This window comes from Haliotis cracherodii, unplaced genomic scaffold (assembly GCF_022045235.1).
Source record: "Haliotis cracherodii isolate W230 unplaced genomic scaffold, xgHalCrac1.p SCAF_4, whole genome shotgun sequence".
NCBI lineage: Eukaryota > Metazoa > Mollusca > Gastropoda > Lepetellida > Haliotidae > Haliotis > Haliotis cracherodii.
This window is the reverse complement of record NW_027266297.1, coordinates 41,275,961-41,290,216: the sequence shown is the minus strand read 5'-3', so window position 1 is coordinate 41,290,216 and position 14,256 is coordinate 41,275,961. Positions and strand designations below refer to the sequence as shown.

At 38.6% G+C, this 14,256-nt stretch overlaps 2 protein-coding genes across 2 annotated transcripts in view; both read right to left on the bottom strand.

Moving 5' to 3' along the window:
- LOC139480090 (general transcription factor 3C polypeptide 3-like) overlaps nucleotides 1-14,256 on the bottom strand; it is a 66,290-nt gene that overhangs the window by 8,840 nt on the left and 43,194 nt on the right. The gene's annotated exons all lie outside the window — the stretch shown is intronic.
- On the bottom strand, nucleotides 634-1,075 carry LOC139479423 (serine-aspartate repeat-containing protein I-like). Its single transcript, XM_071262276.1, has 2 exons — nucleotides 891-1,075; nucleotides 634-844 (listed from the first exon to the last, which is right to left on the bottom strand). The coding sequence occupies exons 1-2, from the start codon at nucleotides 1,073-1,075 to the stop codon at nucleotides 634-636; spliced, it is 396 nt and encodes a 131-aa protein (XP_071118377.1).

Genomic DNA, 14,256 nt, shown 5'->3' with positions numbered 1-14,256 from the left:
TGGTTTCATTTATTGAAAAAAAAGTTCAAATGAAGAAATAAAATCATCACATCATCAGCTACCTGGACACCAAATTTGTATTCAGAAGATGAAATTAAAAAAAACCCACAATTTCTCATTCATTAATAGTATTATATAATAGCATCCTTGACTGCATTCATGTCTGAATCCTTGTCTGCATCCGTGACTGCATCCTTGAATCCTTGACTACAACCTTGTCCGCATCCATGACTACAACCTTGTCCGCATCCATGACTACATCCTTGTCTGCATCCATGACTACATCCTTGTCCGCATCCATGACTACATCCTTGTCTGCATCCATGACTACATCCTTGTCCGCATCCATGACCACATCCTTGTCCGCATCCATGACTACATCCTTGTCCGCATCCATGACTACATCCTTGTCTGCATCCATGACTGCATCCTTGTCCGCATCCATGACTACATCCTTGTCCGCATCCATGACTACATCCTTGTCTGCATCCATGACTACATCCTTGTCTGCATCCATGACTACATCCTTGTCCGCATCCATGACTACATCCATGACCACATCTATGTCGGCATCTGTGTCAGCACTCGTCACAATATGGCTGAAATACTGCCGATGTGACGTTAAATATTAACTCACTCCCTGTCAGCATCCTTGTCCGCATCCATGACTACATCCTTGTCTGCATCCATGACTACATCCTTGTCCGCATCCATGACTACATCCTTGTCCGCATCCATGACTACATCCTTGTCTGCATCCATGACTACATCCTTGTCCGCATCCATGACTACATCCATGACCACATCTATGTCAGCATCTGTGTCAGCACTCGTCACGATATGGCTGAAATACTGCCGATGTGACGTTAAATATTAACTCACTTATTCACTCCCTGTCAGCATCCTTGTCTGCATCCTTGACTACATCCTTGTCTGCAGCCGTGACTGCAGTCATGTCAGCATCCTTGTCTGCATCCATGACTACATTCTTGTCTGCATCCTTGTCTGCATCCTTGACTACATCCTTGTCTGCAGCCGTGACTGCAGTCGTGTCAGCATCCTTGTCTGTATCCATGACTACATTCTTGTCTGCATGTCATCACTACATCCTTGTCTGCATGTCATCACTACATCCTTGTCTGCATGTCATCACTACATCCTTGTCTGTATCCATGACTACATTCTTGTCTGCATGTCATCACTACATCCTTGTCTGCATGTCATCACTACATCCTTGTCTGCATGTCATCACTACATCCTTTTCTGCATCCATGACTACATTCTTGTCTGCATCCATGACTACATTCTTGTCTGCATGTCATCACTACATCCTTGTCTGCATGTCATCACTACATCCTTGTCTGCATGTCATCACTACATCCTTGTCTGCATGTCATCACTACATCCTTGTCTGCATGTCATCACTACATCCTTGTCTGCATGTCATCACTACATCCTTGTCTGCATGTCATCACTACATCCTTGTCTGTATCCATGACTACATTCTTGTCTGCATGTCATCACTACATCCTTGTCTGCATGTCATCACTACATCCTTGTCTGCATGTCATCACTACATCCTTGTCTGCATGTCATCACTACATCCTTGTCTGCATGTCATCACTACATCCTTGTCTGCATGTCATCACTACATCCTTGTCTGTATCCATGACTACATTCTTGTCTGCATGTCATCACTACATCCTTGTCTGCATGTCATCACTACATCCTTGTCTGCATGTCATCACTACATCCTTGTCTGTATCCATGACTACATTCTTGTCTGCATGTCATCACTACATCCTTGTCTGCATGTCATCACTACATCCTTGTCTGCATGTCATCACTACATCCTTGTCTGCATCCATGACCTCATCCTTGACCGCATCCTACCATGCATGGCTATATACATAGCATAACTTTCATGACTTGCAATGGTTTGAAGGTAAATACACAAATACTATCAGCCCTATGACTTATTCAAACTTTTCTTTGTTTAAGTACACTATGTAAATGTAAATAGTCTTAGCTGTTGTAACAATATATCAGCCATATCAGCAGAACATTATAAAATGGGATTCATACATCATAACCATATCAGAATCGACCCCAGTTAAATGTAGCAAGATAAACTAGATTTATCTCTTAGCTTGATGTAGGAGCGAAAGCAAAATCGACAAAGGTTGTAGGTGGATACCATCCAGGAGCATGTGTATGCTGCTGACAAACCAAGAATTCCTGATTCGAAAACCACAAGCAGATCCTGACACTTCCAAGTGACTAAGTTTTCACAGCACTAACATCGCTAGTCCACCGATGTACCCCTAAGACCAGTCCAAAAGCATTGTGAGGTAATATTTTAGCTGATATACTGTAGACCTCTGGCAAAGTTCCCAAAAACTTCAAATTGAGTCCCATCCTGTCTAAAGAATATTTTTACATTGAAACACAACCAGCTCACCACAGCCTTTTCCCCATTTTTCCTCTGACAGTGGACAGATTTTCTCTCCTACTGGCAAATTCGCAAATTTACATTTTCACAAGTATCATCAAGTATGTTTGCCTGAGTGCATTAACTTGTTTGATGTGGCTTCTGTTCATCATCAGCATCCTCAGGGTCATGTTTGCTAATCTTCGGGGTAATGCGGCTAATCACAACGCAGGAATAATCCTGTCCCTCACTAGGATTAATAGCTTTCTAATGCAGTATATAACATCACATGGATGGAGCTGGGATGAAAATCAGACACATTTTCTGATGTCTATTAAGTCAGGCCTTTCATCGCTTACAGGCCTCGCCACCACAGTTATTGGGCTGATTATTTGTGCCTTGAGATATGAGAAGCTACAGAAGATGGTTACTACAATGAGATTAACATTTGGTATTTATGGATTTAACAAAGCACCTGAGCATCTTTAACTTGATAAGCTACATTCTTATAGCCTCACTTGAAAGGGGAACAAACAACAATGACCAAAAGGCTGGTTAGATGGTCCTTGAAGTCAGTCACTTTGGGGAGTCTGGCCATTATTGGATGGAAACCAAAGGCAACGGCTTCAGAGAAGTGAATGTGTCACTTAGGTTTAAAAGGTTTCAGTGAGTGAGTGCATGAGCGAGTGAGTATGGTTTTATGCCACCTTTAGCAATATTGTAGAAATATCATGGCGGGGGACGCTAGAAATGAGCTTAAAGGAAAACAACTCCTAGCCATCAACATTTTAATTAGCCCCCATAATCACTGACTGCCAATTAGCATCAGCTTCCTTACAAATTCGGGCTTCGGACTAGAGAGATTGCAATTTGGGGACCTCTTTGACAGCAAGGGGGAATCCCCTTGAATCCTCACGTTTGATTGGATGATGTTACCTGGCATAAACCCACACCTGTGTTTTTGTCTTCATTCACTTGGTGCTCAGTTGATGACTTTATAACAGGTATAATTAGTGGTCGAACCAGTCAGATTACCTTACAAAGTCAATGCAAAAAGACTCTGTTTACCCCTGCCTCTGAGGGTGTCAAGGATATATAGCAGTCAGTGGTTCGAATTTGACATTTCTCATCGTTTTGGGTAATTATTCATTCTAAGATTGGGTGATAAATCCAAGTCTGATGTGGTGTATATACCACATGTTATGTAAAATGTACCTAGCAGCGCAACAAGAGAGGAATGATCAGTTGAATTACAAAAAACATTGTTCCAAGGATTAAACGATAATACATAGATTGATTAATGACTGTTACCTCTCAGAGTGGATATGTCAAAAGTAATTGGTTATATATGTACGTTAACTAAAGCAAACGGAATACATCAATATTTGGACATGAAGTGACCATGTAAAAACAACATACTTTGTTCAATGGATTAGCCGATATTATGTTAATTCATTGCTACTTTATTTAAAGAACGATGGACATCATGAACGTAGTGGTAATGTGTGCTGTCTGACCAATGAGACATATGACACCTATGTAAAACACTTGAAACAAACTTATGTGATCAGTTGTGAGACGAATATCCTGAAACACAATATATATTTTAAATAGTACATTCATACAAAGACATGTGACATCAAACAAGTTTCTCTGTACAGCTGCAGATGTATAGGATATTATTCCTTTATACAAGTCAAACCAGTCAAAATTATAGTCCATAATAAGCAAATTGTGATTCTGCGAAAACGCTGATCCATATTTAAATACTTTCAAAGTTGGAGCACTGTTTCCCTATGAAGGGCCAGTATGTCGACAAGTTTCTCTGTACAGCTGCAGATGTATAGGATATTATTCCTTTATACAAGTCAAACCAGTCAAAATTATAGTCCATAATAAGCAAATTGTGATTCTGCGAAAACGCTGATCCATATTTAAATACTTTCAAAGTTGGAGCAGTGTTTCCCTATAAAGGGCCAGTATGTCGACAAGTTTCTCTGTACAGCTGCAGATGTATAGGATATTATTCCTTTATACAAGTCAAACCAGTCAAAATTATAGTCCATAATAAGCAAATTGTGATTCTGCGAAAACGCTGATCCATATTTGAATACTTTCAAAGTTGGAGCAGTGTTTCCCTATAAAGGGCCAGTATGTCGACAAGTTTCTCTGTACAGCTGCAGATGTATAGGATATTATTCCTTTATACAAGTCAAACCAGTCAAAATTATAGTCCATAATAAGCAAATTATGATTCTGCGAAAACGCTGATCCATATTTAAATACTTTCAAAGTTGGAGCAGTGTTTCCCTATAAAGGGCCAGTATGTCGACCATTCTAAGGCATTGTTTGCAAACAATAGCCAATAAACTCCAAGCTTACTCAGCTCTGCTCTGATTATTCCACGAGAGAAGTTTCTGCCTCCTGTGACCACACTGTTGGGTGTAGGCTTATCTTGTGAACAGGCTTTTCTCTTGTTTGTAAACAAAGACAGTTATTCTAAAATAAAAAAGACTGGCCTAATGCAAGCCTTTCTGTGTGCTTTACATATTGTTTTGCATAATTATATTGATATGCTACTACAACTGCAACAGTGCAGTCACTGACAATATAGCTTTACACATCAAAGTAACCATATCGCTAGCCGTAAGGGCTTCCATGACAGCATGTGGAGGATATATACGCAAATGGAAATAGTTTTGACTTGTCTCAAATTAAACAGAAGAAAAACATATGCAATATATTGAATGGACTGTGAAGGATGTGATTGTGGTACCAGGCTGGCTCTGGGTAGGAGAGTGATTGGCTTCATTCAACTGAGGCATTTATAATGTAAACTAGGCTTTGATAAACACTGGCTTCTAATCCAGTCAAGCTGGCAGTTAGTATTTTGTAACTCATACATAAGAAAAACACACAAGCTTTCACATCAATTTGCCTTTAATAATATCATGACTAAATCCAGTTCTTCTGTGCAGCGCTCGGGGTTGTCGACTTTGCTGTACTGTGCTTTATTTTGGTTTGAGAATTGAATCACACATGAACTAAAGGTGTAAAGTCACACTCAGGAAATATTTCATGCGTGATTTAAAAACACCCAAACTGTCGATGTACTATCCCGTAACATAGTGTACCCATGTGGGAATCAAACCCGGGCCTTGGCATTACGAGTGAATACATTAATCCTCAGTTCAGTTATTCACAAGATTCCCAATTTAGTTAGCTACAAGATTCCCAATTTAGTTAGCTACAAGATTCCCAATTTAGTTAGCTACAAGATTCCCAATTTAGTTACAAGAAACCCAGATTAGTTGGTGACCACTGTGCCAAGATGCCCACTTTAGTAACTTACCAGATCTGCAATTCAGTTTGTGACCATAAGTTCCCCAGTTCAGTCAGTGAATACAAAATCCCCAATCAATCGACACTAAGATCCTAAATTTCGCCAACTGTCACAACCAGCATCAAGTAAAGGGCACAACTCTGTGTGACACTGATCTACACCATGCACCATACACATCCTTCATCCTCAACTCTCAGCACAACATACAACACTGACATCAACAACATTGAACATTTCCTCTACAAGCATCCCCACACCAAACTGACCTTGTACGCCAGGCAAACTTGCACAATCCATCATGTCCTCAGAGCCACTACTCCTTGTAATAGTGTAGTCCCACTCACAGCCCTCTGCAGTCACACACCAAGTCTCTACTCATCTTAATCAATGGGGACCAATGGGGACGTAGGTGATTACCAGCCGGCTCCATTGTCCACCAGTATCTCCAACCAAATGGACATTGGCGCCAGGCAATAAGGCTTTATATTACATTGCTGGCAAACATATAAATCATCTTCAAGTGTCTATGCCACAAGTCTGATTATAGCGATCTGCCACAGTTTCTATACTAGTGGGAGTTGGCTCTGGGTTGCAGAATGTCTGAGAACAACACTTTCAGAAGTGGCAGAACACTCATCAACCTGTTACATGCCAAACAACAGTGAACAAACATTGAGTGAGTAAGTGAGTGAACAGTATTTCAGTTATATCATGGCTTTTCAGCTGATGTGGAAAGGTAGCCCGAAGAGATCCAGCTCTTGGACATTATCCATCTTGATGAAACCTGTCACATTGAGCATGGGTTTGGGGCTGACAAACTTAAAATCAGAATCAGGGCAAAGCTGGGATTGGAACTCACTACCACAAGAAACTGGTACACCTACGAGATGCAAATCTGTGCAGCAAGTTGCAGTGTCTTCATTGACTGGTCCCTTGTACATACTGGGGGAAACTTAAGCAGAGCTCCAGATAACTTTTTGAGCAATTGAGTTTTTACTCGAAGGTTTCTATTTTAATTGGGTTATTACAATTTTCATTGGGTAACCAATACTTTTTCACTCATCTATTCATCATTCTATTGGGTTTTTCCCAAAATGAGTAAGCATTTCGAGATTTAAAAAAATATTAAAAAATGAAATAATATGTTAGATGTATATGGTTCATAAATATTGGCTTGACTCGGAAAGTAAATTATCTCGTTATTGTGTTTTGGAAATTAGCTCAGTAGTACGCATGCTGAAAAAGCTTCATTGGGTATTTACACGTGCTGTTTTCAAACAATTGAGTTTTCCATTTAATGAATGCGTTTCTGTACTCAAGGTAACAGAGCCGGACTAGATAGTAACAAACCAAACGAGCAAGACAGGCATCTTGTTTCCAAAACCTCAGTGTCCTAACTGTGCTTACAATTAAAACAAAAACCAAATCTATAAAAAAAGATCCCTTGAAAGATTTGTAGGGGGAAATGAGGAATGATAGAAAAGAAGGAAATGTTTGGAATGAAAGAAAACAGAAAACTTATTATTATGTGTTTTCACTCTTCAGCAATTGACTTCTTCAAAGTGAGGCTCTTTATTGCTTCCCATATATATCAGTATTTAAATATAAATTTTGTTTTTCTTGCCAGTGGATATATACAATTCAATTTACAACTTAAATCTGGCCTGATCAGAATACAATCAATTAAAAGAAACTCATTGAAAAGATTTAGTATATGTAATCAATTTAGTTTTCTCTTTAAAACAATAACCACACATACAAAACAACAGACAAGCAATCAGTCATTCTAAGCCTCACGGCATTGTTCATTTCATTTCTTCATTTAGTTTTGAGCCTCAATGAAAATATGGTCTTTTATAATGTGGTCATGTATCTACACAGTTAATTTATTTCAGAGTAGTTTCCATTGCGGAATTTTGACAGTCAGAGGCAATTATTAAAGACTGAATATCACATTGGAATTGAAACCAGTATAGCTTATATGTAAGTACAAGCAATGACAGTCAGAGTTTGAAATAGAGTCAGCCCATTAAAGCTTGAGGCTACAGAACCCAAATTTCCAAATGTATATGGTGAATCAAGACACTGGATCATGATTTCAACTGTCGTGCTCCACATCGTGACCTGATAATATGTTTCCTAAACAAGAACGTTTTTGGTTTGGAAATTACTACTGTAACTGACACACCATGACAACACAAATGCTTCTCTATGTATCTATGTAATCTTATTTTAAATCACATGTTTTACTACGATACGACAAGTCTCTGCGTGAAGATCTGACAACCCCTCCATACATGGTAGTGTCTGGGGAACCATGATAACTTTGACTGCCCAATTTAAATGAATGATGCATGTGTCCTTGAGCCAATCAGAAGTCAGCATCCCAAAATAATAGTGTTGCCTTTATTATATTGCATGCATGTATATTCATTTTCTGATATACTGGTCTAATTGCTTTGTTCACTTTAGAAGCCTTGATGCTGATTGGCTGATAGGAAAGTTCAGCCTGAGGCAACCTCCTATGAAAGGTTTTTGAGGCCTCCATGCAAAGAGGTATCGCATTGGAGTAAAGATCTGTTTTTAATGAAATTGTGCTGTATGTGGGACTTTTGTTAGAGACACAGTGCTTCAATTATTTTCTCAGAAAAGAGGAGCTATCCCTTCTATTTCTTTCTTTTTTTTCCAAACACATTTTATTCACGACATCAAGAACGAGTGATTAGTTACCACCCATGTCCATGTTCTAATATTATAGGGGCTCAAATGTTGTTCTGGGGCTGGTGTGATAGCCTAGTGAGGGATTTATCTATGATTCCAAACTAAGCACCCCTGGCTTGTTCAGTCCATATTTTCTGAAATTCATGGGTATTTTAATATTTCAATAATGCAAAAAAAGTGAAACTAAACATTAAACCTCTTTCTGTTTATTGGTCCTGTTATCAGTGAAATGCAGTCACATCTGGAAAGCCATAAACATTAGTTACTGCTATAATCTATAATAACACGACATGGCAATTCTTTTTATTCCATTGTTTGAAATTAAACTTCAGACTTTGGGCCAACTTTTCAGCCCCTGCGCAGGTTTAGATAAACCTCTGCTAGAGGCTAAAGCACTGGCTCATCACGACAAAGACCCAGGCTTGACTCCCTACATGTTGTTATATATGGCTGACATGATGTTCCATGCAGCATAACTTGAGTTACATTTTGTTTAAAAGTGTTTAAATTTTTATTTTAAAAAATGAAATTAATGTTTGTGGAAAGCCATATGGGTAAAATTTCACCCCAGTTAGACAACAGTACACTTAATATCTTAAAAGAAAAGTAGGGATAAATTGAGTGCATGAATAATAATAAAATGATGACTTACATTTGCTTAGTGGATAACAGAAGATAATGAATTTGAAGTGAAGAGAGCAAATATTTTCCAACTTATAGCTGCTAGCGGCAATATTCTATCTAATTATCTTTGGGGTAAAAGATTAGATTATAAAAATAGGTCCATGACACTGTAGCTCACCTGTAGATAAAGTGAACAGTTCGATATGCCAACAAACAAAGACAATCACTCAACAAAAGTTGCAGTCGGTTAAGTATTTAAGTATTACCTGCAAATTACAAAAGATAAATGATTCTAAAATCTAATTGTTTGAACCAAATATAGTCAAGTCCCGTTAACCTGACACTCGTTATTCCGACAATCAGCTATATCTGACACTAATGATGGGAACCGATTAAATCAGTGCTATTTAGACCCGTTAATCCGACAGTCTCACACTCCGACACACCTTATTTGCAACAAATTACCGAAATCACTCATTAATCAGTCTTGTTTAACCGACACAGTGATCAGCGTACTCTGTGGTCATCTGCCCGCGAGTACACAGCCCATGTTTTGATGCGAGATGAGTCGGCTGGTAGCTGCATATTACAACAGCTGCAGAGATAAACTTGCCTAACAATAAACAATTAATGTTTTAAATGAAGAAAACAGGATTAATCACATGCTTAGATTACCTCAATCTTATTAAAATCAAATAATCATTTTTCATTTTATAATACGTGTTTGTATCGTTATCCATCGTGTAATTGTCCACTTTTTTATCATGAACATTGATACTACTTAATTTCGTTTATCCGACATACTTGTTAATCCAACACAATCATATGCAGATTAATGGGACTTGACTGTATATAATCACAAGGAGAAACAAACCCACTAAGTTCAGCTTCCTCAGCCTGGCAATGTCAGTGGGGAATAAGTTTACAGAACCAAATATGCCTTTTGAGAGGATTTAAGACCATGGTCAAAACAAGGTAAAACAAAATGGAAGATACATGTTGAGCCCCACTCACAACTACACTTACATCAAATTTCATTAGAAATTAGAACTGACTGAGTAATGGCCATTTGGGCATGGTCGAAGTTCAAAGGTCAAATCAAGGCAAAATTGCAGTGAAAAAGAGAAGACATATCTTCAGGCCCACTACACATACACATATGCCAAATTTGATATTGGCTGTCCAATGGCCACAAGTGGCTTTTTTCAATACGACTCGTACGCCTGTTGGAGTGAGTGAGTGAGTGGGTTTAACACCGCTTTTAAAAGTATTTCAGTCATATCATGGCGTGTCAGCTTAATGTGGGAGGAAAGCCCGAAGTGATGCAGGTTTCAGACGTTTACCACTTCGGTGAAACCCACGAGCACGGGTATGGTGCTGAAAAACCTAGAAACATAATCGAGGCGAACCGGGATTCGAACCCACAATCATAGGTTTCTGGCGTGTCCAAGGGACGTAACTCTGCACAGCGAATCGCGGCGCCTTAGACGACTGGGCCACGCGTGCCCCCTCTGTGAGAAGGATGATTGTGTGTCATCATTGCTCAGTGGCTTAAACATTGTTTACAATCTGTAATAGGATTTCTGTCAATCAAATTCTCTTCTACCAATCAATTTGATTATAAAGAACACATAACAATATATGGAAAACAACAACCAAGAAACATAACAGAATGAAGAACTCATTCAACTGTGGAAAACAAATATCTCATTCAACTGTGGAAAACAAATATCTCATTTGTCAATGTAAAGCAATTAAACACCAAGTCTGTAATCTGTGACAGTCACCCACAGCTGCTGCATCATGATTATGCGCTAACAAAATCAAACGGAACATCTGGTGAGGTTGCAATAGCCAAGTCACCAAATAACACTCTTCAACAAGCAAAACACCCAACTTTAGTATTTAACCAATCTTTTCCTGGCCCAAAGTAGGACACCGTCTGAACTGCATAGGCTACCAGTTTACCAATAACCATAGCCCCATGCAGCTTGTGGGAGGGAGTATATTTACCATTATCAGCCAACTTCATTTTCACACTCAAACTGCATCTTTCCATAGAGTGAGTGAGTATGGTTTTACGCCGCTTTTAGCAATATCCCAGCAATATCACGGCGGGGAACACCAGAAATGGGCTTCACACATTGTACCCATGTCGGGAATCAAACCCGGGTCTTCGGCGTGACGCTTTAACCACTAGGCTACCCGACCGCCCCTTCCATAAAGCCTAGGTCACATATCCCAGCATCAATGATAATTTCACAATGACAAATACATATACATCATAGCGCCAATGCTTCACAATGACTGTATACACCATTTGAAAATTATACGCCCGGTCAATGGATCAGTGTGCACTTTATTTTCATTCTCAGCTCCCCGGGGAGTATACAACCAAGGCTGGCTGTGAGGCACAAGAAGGTTAACAGTCATATTACCATCTCATTGTACCAGGTGCCCATTCACTGCTGGGTGAACAGAGGCATATTTTGAACAAAGTCACTTGCACAAGGAGACACCACATGTGTTACATGTGCTTCAGTGAGGGTAGGACCGAAGCCCTGTCCCAATGACAAGTCTTTGTTTCATGGTGCCAATGGTAAATATCCCAATGACAAAATGATGTTTCATGGCATCTCTGAAACACATCACTGTGGCAAATCCTCGGAATATTAGTGCCAATATATATATCAATATGTTATATATGTATAAAAATAAAATAGCACACACAAGCATGCACGCACACACGCATATATATCATAGCATGCACAGTAAATATCACAAAAGGCCCTTCCGGTGTTACGTGATTGCGGTTATCAGCTGATAATGTTTTCTGAGATTGGGGAAAACATCGTGTCATTGGAAAACTTGAGTTTATTAAAAATGTTAGTAAATTTTGGAAGCCATGTTTTACCACACACTATAACTGAAGCGCGCAATAACTTACGTAACAACTTCTAATGCGTGTGAAAAGTCGTATTTTCCGGACCCCTGCAAAAGGGTAACATATATCGCTTCTAGTATCAGCGATAGAAATTGGCTCTAGTCCTACAGTCCTTCGAAATCTGCCCAATGGTTAAAGAATCATAAGAACTACTAAACAATTGCCATTGTTAAAGGGTTTTACTATATGTTATAATTATAAGGACTAGTGAGCTAAAAATTAGTTGCTATCGTTGGGTATACACAATCATGAATTCTTATGTCCCTTGGCCAATGGTAAATATCGTTCATTTGTTCATTCGTTCATGAGTGACAAGCTAGTTGAGTTTAACACAGCTTTGAAGTGTATTTCAGTAATATCATGGTGTGTCAGCTTGAAGTGGGAGGATAGCCTGAAGTGATGCAGGACTTGTACGTCTACCACAACCCACGAGCATGTGTAGAAGTGTTCAAGTAAGCAAATCTACAAACCCACGGCTTATGAGACCTTATTACATGTTGAGAGACCTGTGTCTCAGTCCACAATTAACAGTGCTGACCAGGAGAGAGGAGTAACAAGGCCAACACTGTAATGTGGGTGACAGAAGACTGGATTGATTGTGACATGCATCAGGAACCTTTTCCCAAGGAGATGATTTACAAAGGAAGTGATTATTGTTTGAGCTTTAAACCATAAAGTGTGGTTAGTGCTTGAAATCAACTTCAAACATATTTATCAACTTTTGCTACATTTTTTAATTTTATTTTGCATTTGCAAAGAGATTAAAGTCAGTTAGTGTAACAGCTGAGAATGTTTTATCAAAGCTATTTGTGGAGCATGCTGTGATTATTTTGGATATTATGCTGACATCTGATATTTTGTGTCCCCGGTTGTGTGGTCAGGCATTACACTTCCTGTTTTGTTGACAAAGTATCAATTTTGTTAAGCCTGACGGCTGCTTTCAAACACAATATTTCAGCAATCATTAGAGGCGTTTTTTCTTTAATCAATTGGTTTATGGATCCGCTGACTGTAAAACTCAGGAAAGTGAAAAAAAATATTTTAGCTTTTTTAATCACCAGGAAGTCTTCAAACCCTGTTTAGCAATAAAATATATCACAAATTGTTTTCATGCATGTCCTGACACAATTATTTTAAGATATTAAACTGCTTAAATACTTATTTAGGATCTTGGCCATAACGACAATGAATTATAATTTATTTATCTCTTAATACCTACTGACCATATGTTTACACAAAAGATGAAACAAAATTTGAAAGTATTTCTCTTGTTTTTATCAACAGCTTCAAGTTTTGAGAGAAACCCTGAGTGATTGATAGCAAATATGGGAATGATATGTTTTAAACTTGTCAATGTTGAAAGTTTAATGAAATATACATGCATCGTCTCTTGTTGTTTTTTTAAATGCAACAAATAGAACATGAATAGGCTTTTAATTTAGTTTCACAAATAATAAACAAATAGGTCTTGGATCAAAAGTAATATATCTTATTTGCAGCGAATGAGTGGGTGAGTTAGTAGGTGGGTTTGTGAGTGAGTGGGTGGCTTGGTGATCCTTAGTGAGTAAGGCTAAACATCTATCATCGCTTAAATGTAACAGTTTCAGCAGTACCTTTGTTTTCTATTAACCTTGTAACATCAACGTAACAGAACCAAGAAGAGAAATAAATTAATAATTCATATATCACATGTCAATAAACATTTAAACTTTCTACAAAGGTAACAAAACTAAACCATTTAATATATCTATATAGGTATAATATAATATAAATACATATAACATCATAGTGCCAATGCTTCACAATGACTGTATACACCATTTGAAAATTATACGCCCTGGTCAATGGATCAGTGTGCACTTTATTTTCATTCTCAGCACCCCGGGGAGTATACAACCAAAGCTGGCTGTGAGGCACAAGAAGGTTAACAGTCATATTACCATCTCATTGTACCAGGTGCCCATTCACTGCTGGGTGAACAGAGGCATATTTTGAACAAAGTCACTTGCACAAGGAGACACCACATGTGTTACATGTGCTTCAGTGAGGGTAGGACCGAAGCCCTGTCCCAATGACAAGTCTTTGTTTCATGGTGCCAATGGTAAATATCCCAATGACAAAATGATGTTTCATGGCATCTCTGAAACACATCACTGTGGCAAATCCTCGGAATATTAGTGCCAATATATATAT

Bases quoted from the DNA above. Each gene is read 5' to 3' on its own strand.
- LOC139479423 (XM_071262276.1), bottom strand. From the start codon at position 1,075: ATGGATACAGACAAGGATGCTGACACGACTGCAGTCACGGCTGCAGAC. The intron at 845-890 runs GTGAATAAGTGA...GCAGTATTTCAG, and splicing joins GACAAGGATGCTGACAGGGA to CCATATCGTGACGAGTGCTG.